This window comes from Anas acuta, chromosome 4, assembly GCF_963932015.1.
Source record: "Anas acuta chromosome 4, bAnaAcu1.1, whole genome shotgun sequence".
NCBI classification, from domain to species: Eukaryota; Metazoa; Chordata; class Aves; order Anseriformes; family Anatidae; genus Anas; species Anas acuta.
The window spans coordinates 66885547-66905185 of record NC_088982.1 but is presented as its reverse complement, the minus strand read 5'-3'; the positions used below and the strand labels follow the sequence as shown (position 1 = coordinate 66905185).

At 40.9% G+C, this 19639-nt stretch overlaps 1 protein-coding gene across 5 annotated transcripts in view; it reads right to left on the bottom strand.

Annotated features, from left to right (window-relative positions):
* Positions 1-1192: 1192 nt before the first annotated feature.
* GRID2 (glutamate ionotropic receptor delta type subunit 2) overlaps positions 1193-19639 on the bottom strand; it is a 781470-nt gene continuing 763023 nt past the window's right edge. For 4 of the 5 annotated variants that reach the window (XM_068681714.1, XM_068681715.1, XM_068681716.1 and 1 more), the window contains 2 exons: positions 7840-8080; positions 1193-3911 (listed from right to left, as the gene is read on the bottom strand). In XM_068681714.1, coding sequence (XP_068537815.1) covers positions 3489-3911; positions 7840-8080 — 664 coding nt within the window. In that variant the 3' untranslated portion in view covers positions 1193-3488. Of the gene's footprint in view, positions 3912-4891; positions 6303-7839; positions 8081-19639 lie in introns of all 5 variants that reach the window. The other variant, XR_011096421.1, reaches the window with a different exon arrangement.

The window sequence follows — 19639 nt, the reverse complement described above, 5'->3', positions numbered from 1 at the left end:
TACCAGTGCTTTAAATAGGCTACACCAAACTGAAGAGTAGTGGAAAAAGATCTGACGCGTGCATCACAGAGCAGGCAAGTTTCCATGTTCACAAATGGTAGGTAGAGCATTATCATTCGGACACTGGCTGAAAAGCATGTTTAGCAAGATGCCGGCTAGTGAGTCTGGGCAGTTGGTATTTTACAGGCCAAGAGACGAGCCCCCGGCCACAGGCCGTGTTCCTTACAGGAGTGCTCTTCAAGCAGCCTTTGACTACACATGGCAGCAATGTTCACTCCTCTCACAGCCCCACTCTGGTTACAGTGCTGCGCTCACTCTGACCTCTGAAGCCTGATCATTTCCCTAAACCTAGCCAGGTATCCCCTCCATCTAAATACTTAATATTCTTCAAAGAATACCAACTTTCTGCAGCCCCTAAAAGTTTAACCATGGTTAAGTGGTGTAGGAAGCAGAAAGGAGAGGCTCACAGATACAACGTGTCTTGCTGAAAGACAGGAAGGAAGTCTGAGGCAGAAGAAATTATTAAAGGTTGAGCCTTGGGGTCCCACCCATGGATTCCCTTTTCTTTCTCAAGGTCCTGTTACCTGCTGCCTGCTGGGTGCATAGCTATCTGTCTCATTGTAGATTCCACTAAGCTATTAAAAACTGAAGCTAAATGGTTATGAGATAATGATAAAACTTGGATAAGGCTTTTGTTTTTTCTTTTGTTTCATTTGGATGTGAATGAATCATCAGTTTTGTATGACTTCATATGTCTTTTAGTCTCTTTTTAACCTTTTGTTAGGTGAGAGTTCTCTGCAGAGTATACAGTATTTCCAACAATCATGTCCCTTACACGTCCATGCCAATGAATTCTAAAATCATTCTCTAAAATGCTATGTTTCTGAATTCCAATTTTAAGTGTAATTAACACAGATCTTGGTGATATTCATGAGCTCACTACACAGAAAATAATGAGAAGAATGAATGGCGATGGTGGTGTAACTTGCTGTAAAAGCTGTTTGTAGTTGATGTGGGTGTATTTTTTTTTCCTTTTCTTTCTTTTCTTTTTTTAATATTTATTTATTTATTTATTTTTCCAGCCAGTGAATTGTGCAGCAAGTTCTGGTATGGTAAAAACATCAATGGGCGGACACCTGCCACAGATGGAAAATCTCACAGTACTCAGCATTTAAGCAGGAGGAAACGCAAGTTTAGAAAACAATTTTATTAGACAAATTATTTAGACAAATTATACACAGAAAGCTCTGCCACTTGTAACTGAGGCCTCCAAAAAGTGTTTTGTGTATCTGTATAATAGGCAACACATCAAAATAGGCCTATTTTAAATATCGTACATGGTTAACATTTTTTTTTTTTTTAATAGCTAAAATCACTGCAACATCTGGTATGTCCCTACGTAGCTTGTTGGAAAGAAATTTTCTTTTTTCTTTTTTAAATTTTGCTCAGAGGTGTGGATGAGTTCATGAATGTTACAAGGGGGAAGCAAGTTGTGCATGCTTTTAGACACTTGCTACCCTGGAAACAAAATGGCCTTTTGCACAATAAGAATTTGTTCTGCCTTACACAGTAGACAATATTTGAAGATTTAGTACAAAAAACAGTGACAGTACAAGATGCTCCCCCAGAACAGAATTAGCGTCAAAATAGAATAGATTTGAAGAATATACCTTTTAATTTATCCTAAAGCAAATCACATAGGCTGATTCCTATTAATCCTAGCCAAAGAATGAGTTAGGTTAAAATAAGTGTATGTGCATTAAAAAACAAACCAAACAAAAAAAATAATAATAAATAAAACAAAACAAAGAAAAATGAAACCTCACAGGATAAACTGCTTGCTTTCTACTTAACTGCATCTTTAATTTTAAGGATTACAAATTTAAAGCTCTTCCTACATTTCTAACAGGTAACAGTGTTACTTTAAAAAGCTGGTGCCAAAACAGGCACTGGTTCTGCTCTCACTGCTGTTCTTTCTCTTGTTCTATACAGTTGGCACTAATGTAAAAAGTATGTAGCTCCTCTAAATCTAACTTAACACACAAAGGGTTAAAATGAGCGCCTGTTCATATATATTTTTCCCCTTCAAACAATATGTAATTATAATTAAGGCCACATCAGTATTTCTCAAGGGCTTTTTCTCCACTAACACCATTATCATATCGATCAACTGCACTGACTTGGAAAATAATTTATTAACCTTTGATCTATGTTTAAACTTCTTCAGAGCTATATTAGTTGCTCACGAGTGTGGTATACCTAAGAGAGTGTTCCATTTTAATTAATGAAAAGTAAAATTATCAAGGTTAGCCTTATAGAATGCTCAATAGCCAATGCAAAACCTAATCGAACGAGTTACATCTAGGTACAAACATTAAATTGCCCCGGATGTTCTAATAAAAAAGTATAAAATATGCTCTGTTGGCAAACAACGCAAGTCAGAATAACATTAAAGCAACCTGTCTTTTCTAAATGAAAAGACCCCCTGCACTGTACATCTCTCCTGTATACAACACATTTTTACTAAAGCTTTATTAAATGAATTGCAATAGCAACGGCTGCCATTTTATAGCTATATATACATGTATATATATATACATACCTGTGTGTATATATGTATATATATATATGTATGAGATACTAATTTATTTAACACAACAGAGGCTTCTGCCATATGATACAGTTTACTGTACATAAGAAAAACTTTTAACACTGTACAATCACATAAAGGTCATATGCACTGTTGCAGTGCAAAAGTAGATTTAACTGTAGTCTTTACTGGCATAGTAATGGCTTTTTGTAATCCTACAAAATTGCATTCTTGTATTATGGGGCCTGAATGGTCTTTTAACTTCCTTTTTTTTTTTATTTTTTATTTTTTTGCCTTTTTTTAATACTTTTTTTTTTTCTTTTAAATCGCAGGGTTTGCCTTTGGTCCACAGTTAAAAGGACACACAGCAGTGGAGCACTGACCGGATGCAGCAGAATACATGTAAAGGACTTAAGTTATTGCAATTATAGTAAAAAAAAAGGCGGTGCAGGAGGAGCGAATGCCCTTCTTTAAAGTAATGCTCAGGGTTTTTTATGCATTAATCAAATCACTACATGTTTCCTATACTTAAGTATATGAAAAGCCTCAAGTAACCGAAACCTAATGTGGTGATAAACCAAAGAATAAGTGACTCAAGTAATAAAGATAATAAAGGGAGAAAGAGGAGGAGACCAGGCTGAGAAAGCAGAGAAGAGGAAGAGTTGTTACAAATAATCCTGATTCTTTTCTTAAATAAAATAAAGGAAAAAAAAAAAAAGAAAAAGAAAACAAAGGAAACAAACAAATTAAAAAAAAACTCAAAAGCAAAACCAAAAACAAACAAACAAAAAAAAAGGAAAGAAAAAAAGGTTACATCCATGTTAGTCCCACAATATTACAGCTGCTCCTTGCAAAGGGAGTCCTAAAAAAGAAAGAGTGAAGAAACTTGGTCTGATGCTCATATGGAGGTGCCTCGGTCTGGATCACTACCGAGATTCAGCCCCAGAGTAGGAGTTGGTTGGTAAGGGATGGATGACATTGTTTTGATGGGGCTTCTGAAAAAGCCGCCGTTAGGTGCCCTGTGCCTGAAGGGGCCAGTTCGGTGCTCAGGTACGCTGCCGAAGGAGAAGCCAGAAGCGGCTTTAGCAGACAGTGTGCGGCTCAGCGTCTGGATCTGCTCCGGTATGAAGGTGGTGGTTGTGATGTGAGTGTTTCTGAAGTCACTGATTTGCTCCAGTGCTTGACGGGTGGGCAAAGTGTCAATGTCCAGCGGGGTCAAGTCAATCGACGATGTGGAGAACTGTTTATGGGGACTGTCGTCATCTGTGCAGAGGCTGTTCACGCGCCTGTGGAGGTGCTCCAGATCGATTTCCTTGTCATCCTGGGGAAGGAGAAGAACAAGATGTACCACTCACTATTGCCATCTCTTTTGCAGGATTGAAGCTTCACAGTGCAATCAGAACCGCTCGGTAAACACAATACACACTTAACTAAAGCTTCATCTTAGCTGTGGACAGCTCTAACACCATCAGCAAACACCCCCACCTCCCGAAGCTGGATGGGCTAAAACAAACCCAGGCAGACCCTTCTTCCACAGCTACCTTCAAGCCCTGAATATGAATGACAAAACTCCAAGTGCTACCAGCAGCTTTCTTCGTACAGTGAAAACAGAGCATCATCTTGGGCGTCTGGGTTAATGCCAGCTCTGAATCGCTGCAGTGATGGCTACATTTCAGTGTTAAAATGGGAGGCTCTCAGGGACCAGACTGCCATCTTCATCAGCGTTCATTCTCTCAGGGCTTAAGGAAGGGCTAAAAACTTCTCAGATTGATTTTTGCTTTTAAATTACAAATTGTGGAGCAGAAAAGCTGAGCTTCCAGACCCAAATCCGAGCACTGGTGACTCATTGACATCACGCAGGAAGAAGTACACCAGATAATTTTAAATTGTGATGCCAAAGAAGGGATTAATTCTCTCCTTACCTACAAAGAAGCAATGCCATCAATTCAGATGGAATTATGCTGCTGTGGGTGAGAAGGTGGCCTGGTGTATTCATTATAATACAGCATCACTCCTCTCTTACCTCTCTCCTTTTTCCTTCTTAAATCTCTCCCCCAAGAGAACTCAAGTGAAGAGGTTTGTTCGTTATAATTGAGAATTTAAATGCATGAGAATTAAAAAAAGAGGAGAACGTCCTGGGTGACCCAGTAAATCACCTGCGTTGTACATATGTATTTCTACTGAACTGCAAAGCTTAATTCAAAGTGGCATTACGTGTACACACACAAGGGATATTCCCTCAGTCTAGGTAGCCCAGCTCATTCAGAACAAAAATCAGTTCCAACTAACCTGAACATTTACCTTAATCTCTGTGAAATCTACTGGCTCTTCCAGGCCACTAGAAATATCTCACACTCTAGGACCTCACAGAGGACAATAGGGCGGCCGATAGATGTGCACTGATGACTTCCAGACTCGATTACTGCAATTCAATGACTGGCTTGATCCAGAGCTCATTGAATCGATCGCAAAACTCCTAGTATACAGAATGGGCTTTAGGTCCCTCCTTTGTCTAGGGATGAAGTCAAGCACTCTGAAAAAGTCCACCTAGAACAAACTGCAGGAGTTCATCTGCTTAGCAAAACGGATCACCAAATATTTGCACCGGTACCACACCGAATACAAAGCCCGACTCAAGGGAGAGTGAGGGACCAGCTCCCCTCTGGGATCTTACCCTCCAAGGGCAGGGACAGGGAGACAAACTGGGGGGGGGAAAGGGGTGGGGAACGGGGCATCAGGGCTCTCCCAGGGTCTGGATGGTGGCTTTGGAAACAAACCTGACCACAGAGGCTTTGAGCTCATCATGGGAGGGAAAAAATGCAGTGCTCATTTCTTGGGCTTAGCTTTCTGTCTGTAGTTTATTCACATGTGGACATAGACATGGATGCACATAACAACCACACAGGTGACACCAAAACCAAACGCATTCACCAAAAGCTCTCTCCTAAAATCTTTGGAGCTACATATGGATGCAGAAGAACTGGGGCCACGTGGGCATCGAAAGAAATATACAGAGGCTCCGGCAGCACATGCAAGTCATGACTATGTCTCTAAGGGACAGTCCTTATTTTTATTTTTATTTATTATTATTATCATTTGAAAAGCATATGAACACCGTAATTTCAAACGCCAATTTGAATTTAATTACTTCTGAGCCTCTGTAAGTTATTCAGAATATTCCTTATTCTTCTCTTTCCGAGATGCATTTGGGGCTAGGGTCAGACCAGTGAAAATATATAAGCGGTGATAATCTCCCATGCTTAGCCCACAACCCGATCTCCACCCAATCGATACACCAAAATGAGACCCACTCACAGTAAGATTGTGCACATCTCCATAATATGATCTTTCCTCTTCTCTCTTGTGTGATCAGTAGTGAAATATTCAGCAGTTTTCACATTTAAATTATCATCAGGCTTCAGAGTCAACATCCCATTGAGATTACTGGGGCAGTTCATACTTCTCTCAGAGCTACCGTTTAAGGCTGTCTGCAGACTCAGGCAGACATCATTGAATGGATTACTTCTGGTACGCGACTGAAATGTTATCTTCGCAACCATAAGACAATTTTTTTTCAGTATAAATGCTTGCATTCTGGAGCACAAGATGGCAGCCACCAGGAAAAAGGGTTGGCTTGCTGACCACAAACTGGCCCAATCTGACCCCCGATTCGGGACTAGTGGCCTGGAAGAGCCAATGGATTTCATGGAAGCTAAAATGAATTTTAAGAAAGTTAGTTAAGATGTATTTCTTTGCTGAATGACCCCCACATCCAGGGTAGCAGGGGCATTCAGCACATATGTCCATGTTAAATTAATTTTTTTGAGCCAAGCTTTTCAGCGGAGCTTTGAGATGCAATTTTAAAAGCTAAGCTGATGAATACATGGCAAAGATCAAGGAGGCCAAATTACACCATTTGAGGGAACTATACGTTCAAAATTCTATGTTTGAAAATTTAAACGGGACATTTTATAATTATATAAAATATCAGGGTTGGTTTTTTTTTCCTTTCTCTTTGATATTAATCATATCAGATTTGATATTATGTTTTGCACCAAATAAATACAAAGTATGACATTCCGAAAGTCTGGGTAAACAGCAATATTATAAATTTTAGTTTTTTGATAATTTACCAGTTGAAACTAGATGGTTCCCATTCCTGAGAAAGCCAATTAAAGGACTAGAGATTCTTTTTGGTTTTAATAATGGTCCGGTCCAGATCTTTAACAGAAAAAGCTTGGGAATTAAAACAGGCAAGAAAAGATTAAAAGTATTCTAACATCAGTGCCAATGCTGTCTAATTAGGTAGCATAATTAGTCCTGCCTGATTACACAGCATTAGATTAGCAGGAATAAACACAATGGAGAAACTGCAGAGAAGGTGAGACCACTGCACACAAATTAACAGCAATACCCCACAACAAGCATCTAAGCTACATAAAATAGCTGTAATTGATAGCACTATATTATAGCTCATATTTAGGTTCACCTTTGGGCATCTCTGCCAAGTATACTTTAATAACTTTTTTTTTTTTTTTTTTTTGTAGTGGAAATGGCTGGTAAAGCAACAAGTGGATTGCCATGGGAAGGAGTGCATTACACATGCAGGTGTGAAACCAAACTCATCTCTGGTGTGAAATGACACACATCCCCCACTCACTGTCCAAGATTTTTTAAACCAAGTCTCTAATAGATTTCAGAAACAAGTCTGGTCTGAATCTGAAAAATCTAAAGAACTCTTGCTTCCCTGGACTTCGGGTTAAATAATGAGAACTGAAGTTTGTGGAAGTCCCAAGAGGTTAACAGTTCTAAAAATCAGGACAAGCTTATTTAAGAAGCTAACTGCTGATTAAAGGGCTAAGCTCTGGAGGTCTATTTTGAAAGACTCAGCCATCGAGCTTAGGGGATATATTTTGCCAGAAAAAGACAAGAAGCCTCTGAACTTACTGGTGAGGATTAACTCTCACCAATGGGAATGATGCACCAAATGTTGATGTACTAATAATGTATTATTCTGCAAGTAAAGGTTGTGTTTTACTCAGAATATTTATACATCACAAATATATATATATTTTTCTTTCAATTTTCTCTAAAAGGAATACCTAAGGAGATTTTGAGGAACGTTTACCTTAAACAGTAGGAAGTTAAGGACTATTTTCCCCCACCCTCTCTAAAGGCAATAACCAAATTCAAGGCAATCATCTTTAGGGTGCATGAAAATTTCCCATGAGAAATGGAGGGTCTAATACCTCTTTTGACGGAACCCGAGAGCCTTTCCTTTTATTCCACCATGTTTCCAACATTGCAATGAAACAGGATAGGACAATCCCAGCTGCGAGGATGCAGAAAACACCTGCAAAACTTTTTATGTCCAGAGCGCCTCCTTTCTGTTTGGTATCCACGGATGAGTAAAGATCACATTGACCGTTCTTTGGCCACCACTTATGCTTCAGTATGTCCATGTCACCATTCTGCTGCAGCTCCAAAATCCTACAGGAGAAAGCACAGAGTCAGGGGTTACACTAGGGTGGCATCTAGTGCAAAGGCATGAGGCTGTAACCCAACTACTTGCAACCCTCTTGTGCGTCTGGAAGGCCAAGCTGTGGAGGAATCCAGACAGACTGAGTTAGCAGAAAAGAAAGCTTTATTATGGGGTTGCCTGTAAGACTGAGCATATGGACATCCATGCTCCCCTCTAGATGCACAAAAGCACCCACAAGTCTCTCATTCTTTTCAGAACCTTAGTGAAAATGCTTTAGTTTTTTATTTTATTTTATTAACTGGCTTTTACTACAGACCGTAGCAATCTTTTGTTGCGTGTGAGATATTTTAAAATATGTATTTTGCATTTTAATAGTTGGAGAAGAGATATTTCATAGAATCGTAGAATACCCAAGTTGGAAGAGACCCACAAGGATCATCAAGTCCAACTCCTGGGTCCCCAAAGGACCACCCAAAAATATATGAACAAATCAGACCATGTGTCCGAGAGCATTGTCCAAATACTTCATGAATTCTGGCAGGCTCAGTGCCATGACCACTGCCCTGGGGAGCCTGTCCCAGTGCCCGACCACCCTCTCGGTGAAGAACCGTTTCCTGATACCCAGCCTGAACTGCCCCTGTCGCAGCTTCAAGCCATTCCCTCAGGGAAAATATGGTTCAGATATACTGCAGGATACGCTATCTTATTGTAAACTGATCGTTATCTGTTTACCTACCTTTGGGAAGAGTGTAGAGCAGTATCACATTAGCTGCACTCAGCAAAGACCTAAACTAATCTTGCTCAACTGGAGTATGCAATCTGTTGGCAAGCAATTTCCATGGGAAGGCTCTTAGCTGTGGAACTCACTCATCCTTGCACCCACACACCCAGCCTGCTGCTGAATATTTGCTGGGCAGATTGCAAAGCCTACATATTTTGCTAGACTTCCTTGGGGGTGAGTGGTTTGAGAAACGAAAACTGTGCTCGGAAGATTTTCATATTTGGTTAATTTGTTAATCTCAATACATTCTTAAGGAGAGATCTCTAAAAACATCCACAAGTGCCTAGAGTAGCATCTGGATGCTTCTGGTTACTCAAAACTAAAACTAAAAATAAAATCAATTATTACATTTAAAAAGAATAGAACAAAATGAATATTTTCCTTCATGTAATAAATTTGTTTTTCATTTCAGTGTTGGAAAGCAAACAATCACTTGTGCAATCATTTGACACAGCATGCACAAAATCCAAGTGCACACAAAGCAGCAGAGGTCTGGGATGCTCCTACCAGAAGCTGTACCACATCGGAGGAGAGCAGTCCCACTGACTGGTGGCTACCATAACCGACCAGTGCAGTGGTCTTCCTCTTTAAATTTGTTGTAGAACATCCAAATGTCTGAATGCTTACGCTGTGGTCCTACCAGGAGTGGGAGACTTCACGCAGCTGTGTTGAAACCCCATCACAGCTCTGGAGTGAGTTTTTTCACCCTGCCTAGGAGTATGTCCCATGACTGAGAGCCCAGCCAGTTCAGGGCGAGCTGCCTGTCCTCCTCTGTGCCAAAAGCACCTTGTTCAAGTAACTGTGTTTATAAGAAGCAGGACAAGTCGTGCGCAGTGCCTGCTGGCAGTACAGTGCTGAAGGCCCAAGCCCTGGAGACTGGAGAACAAGGTGAGAGTTGCATGGGCTTTTGACCAGCCCAGAAACCCAAAGCCAACCCGGAGAAGTCCCATCCTGCAGCTACCAAAGGAGGCAGGGATCAGCCAAGGACTGGAAGACTCTCCGTTCTGCTTCAAGGGACACATTAGATGCTGTATGACACCCATGTAACAGAAGTTTTGGAGCGACAGGGCCCAAACACACGCTCATTCTTGCTGCCTGCAGCTACCTACGGGCAGAGTGTAGGGAAGCTGCAGCCAGATCCTTCTCAGAGATGAGCAGTGACAAGAGGAGAGGCAACAGGGGCATGCCTGAGCACAAGCAGTTCCAACTAGATTTAAAAAAAAAAAAATTACAAAAAGAGAGGTCAAACACTGGAACAGTTTTGATCATATTATCCCTGGTCATATTCGAAGGTTCACGGGGCAAGGAAGCCTGAGCAACCTGACCTAACTGGACCTGCTTCAAAAAGAGGTCTGGGCTAGAGATCTCTGCAGGTCCCTTGTTACCGAAACTACTCCTCTGTGACTGTAAACACGAGCCCCATGCTGGTCTCCATTATGGCATGCAGTGCCTATAGACAAAACTCACTGCAATGCCAGTTCTCACTCCCCTTGCATCCTGCATTAGGATTGATGGGAATATTTCAGCCCAGGTATTTAAGTTAGCAGAGGAAGCAGACAGTCATCATTTCTGACAAACAGAACCCTTTCTATAAGTTCCTACCAAGTAATAGAAGATGAATTTGGCATATATATATATATATATATATATATATATATATATATATATATGTATGTATTTAGGAATTACTATACTATCTACATAAGGCAATAACACAACAACATTCTGTATTTTTTTTTCCTTTCTTTCAGCAGCAGCTCTAGTCCCTGAGCAGGGCTATTTTCTCTCTTTTATTCAGTCAGTAATAGAATGAACCATCCAAATGATTGCTCTATTCTCATTAATTAAATGATTCTTCACTTGTCAGTATAATTTCTGATTACACAAGACATCTATTCAACAATAGGCATTTGCATAAAACACTGAACTTTAGCTTGTTCCTTAACAGATTTATTCCTAATTGTACTCCTGGTAATTATCGTCGATTTTCTTTATGGATGTAACATATAAGTTCAATTATTTAAAGGAAAACATAAAAAAAAAAGAAGCAGAATCCAAGGACAGTAATTAAACAATTACATGGAAAAGCTTAAGAAACTGAAAGTTTATAATGAAGCCTTGTAAAACCACAACTGAAAACAGATGTTGAGATATAAACTACATAGCAGGAGAAATGATGAGAGCATGAATGAACTATATCAACTTCATGAAGAGGAGGAAAAAAAAAAAAAGAGACCCTGGTTCTATCAGACTTAAGAAATAATTTGTTTGTGAATTCAATTGTTAGTGGAACCAAGACAATAGTTAACACTGGGAAGATTTAGCACTACCCAAGTTTTCCCCCTTAGGAGGATCACTCTTTTTGTAGCACGTTTTCAGAAACGGAAAGTGTACTTTTATTGAAATTCCATGAGGAATGACATTAGGAAGGAAAGTTTCTTGGAAGCGTGCAGCAGGCAGGCACCGTTACACTTGCACGCTGCAAGAGCTTCCCACACGATGGCAGTCTTGCCATACAAATACACGCCTCGGCTGCCGCTCCTGCTGGGTGCCCTCTCCCAATCTAATCAGATACCTGTTGAGCAGCAGACGCTATAATCAGTTTGGTATTTGATTTTCAGATTTAATAACTGACTAAAATAATAATGCATTAACTAAATGCTATGAATGATAACGATATGCTAAATGCTATGATGATGTTCAGCAGGTCCTCTCTTCACAAGACCAAATGTCTCACGACTGAACTTTTCCTTGACAGTTTTGGCTGCTCTGAACCTGCAGCACGGCCTGGCATTGCAGCGTGTGAGTCAGTAGTAAGAGGGGTGGAAAGAAGTAGGGTGCGTGACTTCCTGCTGTTTCAAAATACCATAAGTTTAAGGTTATGCAAGGAGCCCATACATTGAAATAATCCCATTTGTCTGAAGAAAAACATGACCTTTAAAACTTGCTTATGGATAGAGTGTGGGCTATAATATATATTTCTCTAGCAGGCGAATTGTTACAGTAACATTTTTCAAGGCAATGAGGTAAAGTTATTAAACTGCAAAATAAGAATAATAAAAGAGAACGTCTACATATACTTTCATTCAAACCAAAAACCAAACCATGAACCCAAACCACGCTGTGATCCTATGAATTCATAGTGCTGATTGATGTCTAGTGGATATAAGCACACAAAACTAAACTGCATGTGGTTTCCAAATCTGACACTGATACGAACAAATCCCTTCCTACTGAAACAATGAGACTAGAGCTGAATTCAGCTCAGTAACCACATACCTTGCTGCTGGCAGTTAGATGCGATTACTCCTCCAAAACACCCACAGAAATGAAACTTATTATGAGAGCAATGTATCACAAATGCTTCACAAGTGCTACAAAATGTAGACATCTGTGACAATGCTGTTTTTTGAGTTTGCTGGTTTATTCTGAGTTAGAAGTAGGAAGCAGAAGACACGGAAGGCCATTTACAGCCTGAAATGCTAGGGCATAGGCTGAGATGGGAAGGGTTACTAAATATCAGCTTCCTGCACCAGGAGGTATTTGGCTCCAGTAACTTCTTCAGCAACCAGCAGGGAGTCAAACTCCTTGGGCAAAAGCCTCATCCCGTAGCTCTTCTAAAGAACATCTGGTGCTAAGTCTTTGCAGAATTAAGTTCCCCTCTTGTCTTGCTGAGATAAGATGAAATTTCATTATTCTGGCCTCATCATTGTGGCCTTGCAAGGGATGCATATTGAGGCACGAAGCATTAACTTCAATGCTATCCTAAGAACCAACAAATATTGTCATTCCCCTGCTGCCCAAGCTGCTGAGGAGAGTAAAGGATTTATTTGTATTTATATGCAGTAGGTGAATATTTGTGCATGATTTTTGTCTTGCCCAAATGCACAGAATAAAGGGATAAGAAAACAAAAGAACAGTTCCTAACTTTTTAGTTCATCCTAAAATAGTTACTTGCCCAGCCCCAGTTGCACTACCCAGTTAACCACCTCTAGACCTAAACCCAGAATTAAAAGGGGTACCTGACCACTGAAAAACGGAGATGGAGCAAACGTAGGAAGATGTAGTGCAGAAATCGATGTCCTGGGGTTAAACAAAGAGCAGAGCAGTGCCCATGCCCACTCCTGAGCAGGCTGAGGTGATGCTAGGAGAGCATGCAAGATGAATGAAACACCTTGAGAGACAGAGATCACTGCTATTCCACTCCTGTTGACTACAGGTCTTGATAACCATAAACAAGAAATGCTCGTTTTCAAGAAACAGTTCTTGTTTTTCCAATTTTATTTTATTTTTAAGCAAGCATTTTAACGAGCCACCAATCACAGGCTGCAGGAGAGGTAGTTTTTCACACTAGCCAAAAGCAGCTCGGGCTGCCAGACTAGACAAATCCACACTCCCTCTCCACCAGCTCCTACCACTTGACCCAGCAAAAGAGTGCCCTTGGGCCCAGCTGTGAAGCCTGTTTTCTGGCAGGGACTGCAAGCAGATCAAAACCCAAATAACTCGTGCCCCACGAAGGAGGACAGGCAGCCACCTTCACACCTGCCCTTCAGCAGCCCTCAGCATCCCACTGCTGTCACTGGGAAGTCAGCTGGCAGAAAGCAGCATAAACCTCTCACTTTCTGTATACAATGGAAACAGCTGTGGTAAAACAGACCTGGTGTTTGGCATTAAGGATTTGCATATCGAGCAATTGTAGGAGAGAGAACAGCTGACCTGGTTTTGCTCAGCAGCTGACCATTAGCTTCCGAATAGGCATCACTCGTGACTCGGATCCAATAAATTAGTATCACTTTGTTCAAATTAGTGAACATGTTTTTACTTAAATCTGTTAAACTTGCACACTCTCCCAAATACAAAATGCTAAACTGAAGTGAAATAGCACCTGCACTAATAAGAAATGAGATACTGACTATACTTATTATACAACTGTGGTAGAACTTTGTAAGAACTGTTCTACAATAGTTTTATTCAGGCCATGTGGCTATCTTAAAAGCCAACAATTCAGAAACTGATAAAGAAAGTCTCCAATCCTTCAAGATCATTTGCTTACTTTTATTATTAAAAAAAAAAATTAGGTGTGTTTTACTGGCCTTTCACCATACAGACCTTTCCATGTGTTGCCTGTTTGGGAGAAAGCAGTGATAAAAGAATTAATACCTGTTTATAAATCCTAAATGACAACCGAACACCTAAAGATAGATACACAAATATCATTAGCTTAATGCTATTATGGTAAACACCAGAATAATTAATTACAGTAATGGTATGCCACCATAGAACCATAGAATATCCCGAGTTGGAAGGGACCCATAAGGATCGTCAAATCCAACTCCTGGCACAGCACAGGTCTACCCAAAAGTTTAGACTCTGACTAAGTGCACAGTCCAAACACTTCTTACATTCAGACAGGCTTGGTGCAGTGACTACTTCACTGGGGAGCCTGTTCCAGTGTGCAACCACCCTCTCAGTGAAGAACCTCTTCCTAATGTCCAGCCTAACCCTCCCCTGTCTCAGCTTAACACCGTTTCTGCGGGTCCTATCACTGGAGAAGGGTAGGGGGTGCTGCTGGCACTGCCCGAGCCTCCTCAGCCTCCCCTGTGAGGGCTACCAGGCCCTGGTGGTTGCCTTGAGTGGCCTTGATGCTGGAGAAAAAGCCCTGCCCGCCTTGATCCCCCACTCCGCTGCAGAACGCGTCTGCCCCGGAGCCGATCGCCTCGGCGAGTGGCTGCGAAATGGCAGCAGCACCTGACCAACCTTATTAAAACAAAAAAATGTACCTTCAAGGTATACTTGTGCACTACATGTATCTCAGTCCTGTCCTAGATAATTTGCTAAATTACTTGAAAAATGATAGCGAGCTTTATGGAAATACAGTTCTTTATAAGCTACGTGAATGCCTGGGACTTTAATTTTCCTCTTGTTTTTGCTACCATGAACCAGCAGCAAACCCATCCAAGTGAGTGCAGGGATGGACAGGGCAGGTCATGGCTTCTGCAGAGGACTGAAGCAGACATCAGCAGGCTCTCTGTGATAGCTCCATATCTTTCCTCAATTTACACCAATAAATGTTATCTTGCATACTGCTTGCAAAATTATCTTGAAGATCTAAAGGTTAGCTGCTATCTTGCACAACTGCCACAGCATGGAGATCATGCTCCATCCTAAAATTACAATTTCTCTAAGCTCTCCCCTATCATAATGCTTGTGCAACACCGAGGGCTGTCATAAATGACATTTTGAATATATGAGGAGAGAGTATGATTACATATATACAACTTGAGGGCTTGACTCACAGGTCTCCAGCTGGATGTAAGCAGATCAGTAGCTTTTTTCAGAAGTGGCACAATTGACGCTTTCACTTCAAATCAGGAGCCCTCAATGTCTGAAGGCAGTGGGAGTTTCACCATTAACTTGCAAACAGCAGAGACCAACATGGAGCACACTTGGGAACTCAACCCTTCTGGTTAGTTTGACATGAAAGTGACATTTTCCTGCATACAAATCAGTTCAGGATACCTGGCTTAGCCAAAAACAGAAAGCTTGGAAAAAAGCATCCTGTCAGACACCAGTTACTTCATTTAGAAAACATCAAAATATTAAAATGTCTTTTTAAAATTGTCTTTTAAAGAGTTTTTTTTTTTTTTTTTTTTTTTAATTGGATCATAAGGAATAACTCTTAACTCATCTGTGTGGACCATCTGCCGATGTCCTGTGAGAAGGAGAAACAGAAGAGGAGCTCACTGAACCTGACCTACTGGTAAATGAATATGCAAGCCTCATCTTCAGCTGAGATGCAATTACATGAGAACTCAAATTACTAACATGATTAATCTTAAGAGCTGTGGTGACTAGTGAAGTTTAATTTCTATTGTATGTGTTTATGCCACCTTTAAAAGGCAAGCAGTCATTACTGCTACGACAATATGATTTTTCCTAATATCAAAGTTGGGCTCCAGTGAATTGATAACAGGCAGAATGAAAGCAAGCCAAGAAGATGGAAGAGAGCTCAAAGACACTAAGTCCCACAAAGATCTGGGGCATATCTGCAGTTGGAAAGGGAACACCATGGGTGGTCTTTGTCGATGTCAGCATCATCCTTTAGCACACTGTGATATCTGAGTTACTGGGTGCCAGTAAAAATGTTTCATTTCAGTGTAAGAATCTGGAACTGATCATCATTGCTTGGAGTCATGCTTCAGGCAGTGCAAAGCCTCAGTCTTATACAAACTGCCACATTTTTTAGAAACAGAATGCGTATCAGTCACATCAAGTCCTGTTAACTGTCTAGAACAGCCCATTTTAAAAGATATCCAGGTATCATTTGAATATTAGACATTCATTTTCTATTTACATAGGCAAACGTGTGAAATACATAGCTGATGATTCTCTCCATTTTTGAAGCTACTTGTTTGTCCTCATCTTTTTAAGCCTTTAAAATGAAGAGACAAAAATTTGAATTTTTCTTTCAGAGGGTGTATAAGTTAATTATTTACATGGCTTGATTTAAATATCAAAATTTGGATTATAAAGAACCCAGATCAAGAGTTTAAATCTATCTCCAAGGTAAACAGTCATTGATAGAATAGGACAAGCTAGACAGATGAATACAGAGTCTGAAAATCAAATCATGGTAATACATTTTGTGTCTGATACTTGACATTTCAAAATATCTCAAAGGCTTTTAACTCCTAGCTGCTTAGTTATAGCAGTGAAAGCTTCTGAGATCCATTCCCTCTCATGGTTTTAACATTTGGGTTTGAAATCAGTACTTCTGTTCACTCATCAACCTATAAGTTCAGTTAATGTTATACTGAGGAGAACCCATGCCAAACAATCCCTTGGACAATGAAAACAAAGAAGTTTAAGGTATTCCACGTGATACATTAGTGCTCTAAAATCTAGCTCATTAATCTGATTTGTCCTCTCCAAGTGTTCACAGAAGATTATTTTCCAGAGACAACCCCGAAATACACTCTAAAATGTTCCTCAGGTCTTACTAATGAATGTTCTTCAAATCTAGACATGGCAGCGTAGGGGCTATCTGCTGAAACCTCAGGTATTTCCCCAATTCTGCCTAGGCATCATGAATTTCTCTACCACCAGCCTTGATGAGCATCCAGATCTTTTAACATGCCCTGGGTGTAGAAAGAAAGGGTGAAAGATAAAGTAGCACAACTTTGCAAGCAAAGAAATGCCTGACTGCTATGGCACACCAAATCTGTGCGTTGGTCGACCTTGATGCATTACTGGTGCCTTTTGTAACTGCGCTCCCCATGTGTACAGGGAGATATACTAGGAATTAGTCTATCTCCTCTTCTACAGGAGACTTAGTGATTATCTTTGATAACACATCATCTTGCTGCAGCGTGCCACACCGCTCACCCTTCTGCGTAGGATTTCTGCCAACAGGAGAGGTTACTGATAGACATACAAGGAGGTAAGACTGGAACAGAAACGTTGCTAACTACTGGTGGTCAAAAAAGATCAAAATCTGATGTTTTACTGCCCACCTTTGCACTGCTGTGTGTGTCCAGAGGGGCTACAGGCTGCTCTGCATGTTGTGAATAAGGGCTGGAAGCAACACCGTGGTTACTCACTGGGTAGCACTAGGGGAGATTTCCATATTACAGAGAAGTGCCTAGATAAAAACCAAATGCTATTCAATCTGGCTAACAACCTGCAGGCGGACCAAGTATTTATTCTGTTGATAAAGGCATCCCCCCAGTAACACTACAACTTTTTAAGAGCCACAGCCAGCCAGCTTGCCTGTATTCTTGTCTCCCTGACTTTGCATGATCAGGTCCTCTGGTCCCTTCTGCCTTGCAATAAGCAAGTCCCGAACCCGCTGATGTGCATAATGATGGTTTTTGGCATCTTGTTTTCTGTGCATGGGAACAAGGCAGAGCACTCCACACCTACCATGACCTTCACTGCTGGAGGAAACTGGGCAGAAAGGATTAACAGGATCTGAGGCTTCGCATTTACCTCATACCTCTTTTTTTCCTTCAGATCTAGGCTGACAGTATTTACACAAGCGCGATGGATGTCTGCTCTGTGCAAAAAAGAGTTCATAGACAAAATATATATACACAGCAAAGCCACTAGCACAGCTAAGTTGCCTGTCAGAAATTCCAGCCCAGACAGAAGCACCAGGAAATAATTGCTTCTCTGTGCAACTAATTCATCTGGATCAGACCCGAGACTTTTCCTGGGAGTAAGGTGAGGAAAGGTACTAATATTCAAAGCGCATCTGTCACACAGATGGGCAGAAACCTTCCCATGCCAGAGCCTTCAGTCAGAGGCATTTCACAGATCAGCAAAGCCTTAGACAATCTAAAAATCATCAGCTCCAAGGAAGAGTATGGTATGATAAAAATTCACACGTTTTCCCCAAACGTGCCCAAATAATACATTTCACGTGGGGCCTAATCAATCACATATCCCCACAATACCCCCACAAACAACAACAAAAAAGTCTCTCTTATGTACTCTGAAGATGAAAGCTGCATATTTACCAGAATGGATCTACAAAGAACCTATGTTTTGGTCACATGCAGGGACACTCCCCTCTTACGCCCCATATTTCTGTTATTCCAGAGTGACATTCAGCAGCAAACAAGCATCAGCCTGTTACAAATCACATAAGAAGGAAAAGTTTCAAGGAAAAACCTCAACTTTAATCTTTAAATTTAATGTTTAAAAAAATTCAGGTTCCTAACAGAGCAATAGTACAGGCTGATATATATTTTTAAATGCCTGTGTGATTTGAAAGCATTTGACATTTTGTGACAAAATTTAGTGATTTCCATGAGGAATTCTGCCTTCTATTTCCTTGCTTATCTTTGGCATGATTACCAAAGTCCACATGGTTAAATTGAGTAATTTTCTTAAGTTCTGTTCTTAAAAGTAACACAAATTCAGTATGTAGTTTTGCAGTCTTGGAGCCTCTAATTCTTTCTCAGCGTTTGGGAGTTTTCTATATTTTTATAGTGTCCTCGTCCCCCCCCTCCCATATTGCTAAGTGTCCTGATACCTGTGCTCTGTTCAGCTCAGGGCAACAAGATGTACAAAACATAAGCTTGAGTAGCAATGACAGCACACATCGCTTATATCCTCAAAGTGTTTTACAGCTTGACCAACCAACTCTGCAATTACAGGAGAAGCAAATATCTTTCATAGTCAACCAGGCCGGATAATGGCCACAGTTACCCTCTGTTATTGTAGCTGCCGCCCCTTCCTTCATGAAATGATTAATTCCACTTGCAGCCGTGCAATTTCCACCATCCAAATCTTGGAGGAGGACCCTTGCCTTCCTTCTCGGCAGGCACAGCCCCTTGAGCCTCTTCCTGCAGAGGTTTCTGGGCTGTGTTTTATCGCACAGCCTGGCCTAGCTCATGGCTACTGATGAAATGCACTGCCAGAGTTTGCTGCATAACTCCACAAAATGGATCCCGGTGCTTTCCTGTGTTTCGCGCCAGATCATCTGTGGCTAAAACGAATAACCACAGAAATAAAGTGCATTGCATTCCCAGGTGCTATTCTATCAGCCTTCCTCTGAAGTGGGCCGATTGCAGGGAATTTAACAATTTTATAGTGCAGGTCAAAAATAAGTGACTTGGCACTGAGATTCAATTTTGATAAGCCAGTGAGCCTGTTCAGACGATTTATGCATATCTTTTTCAAGATCAAGGGCGTGAGGTCAATTCTGCAGCTTCTTTGATAGCACGGAGAAGCCGGCCTTCCTTCTGCCAGCAGAAGCTGATCCGAGAGCCTCTGATGAGCT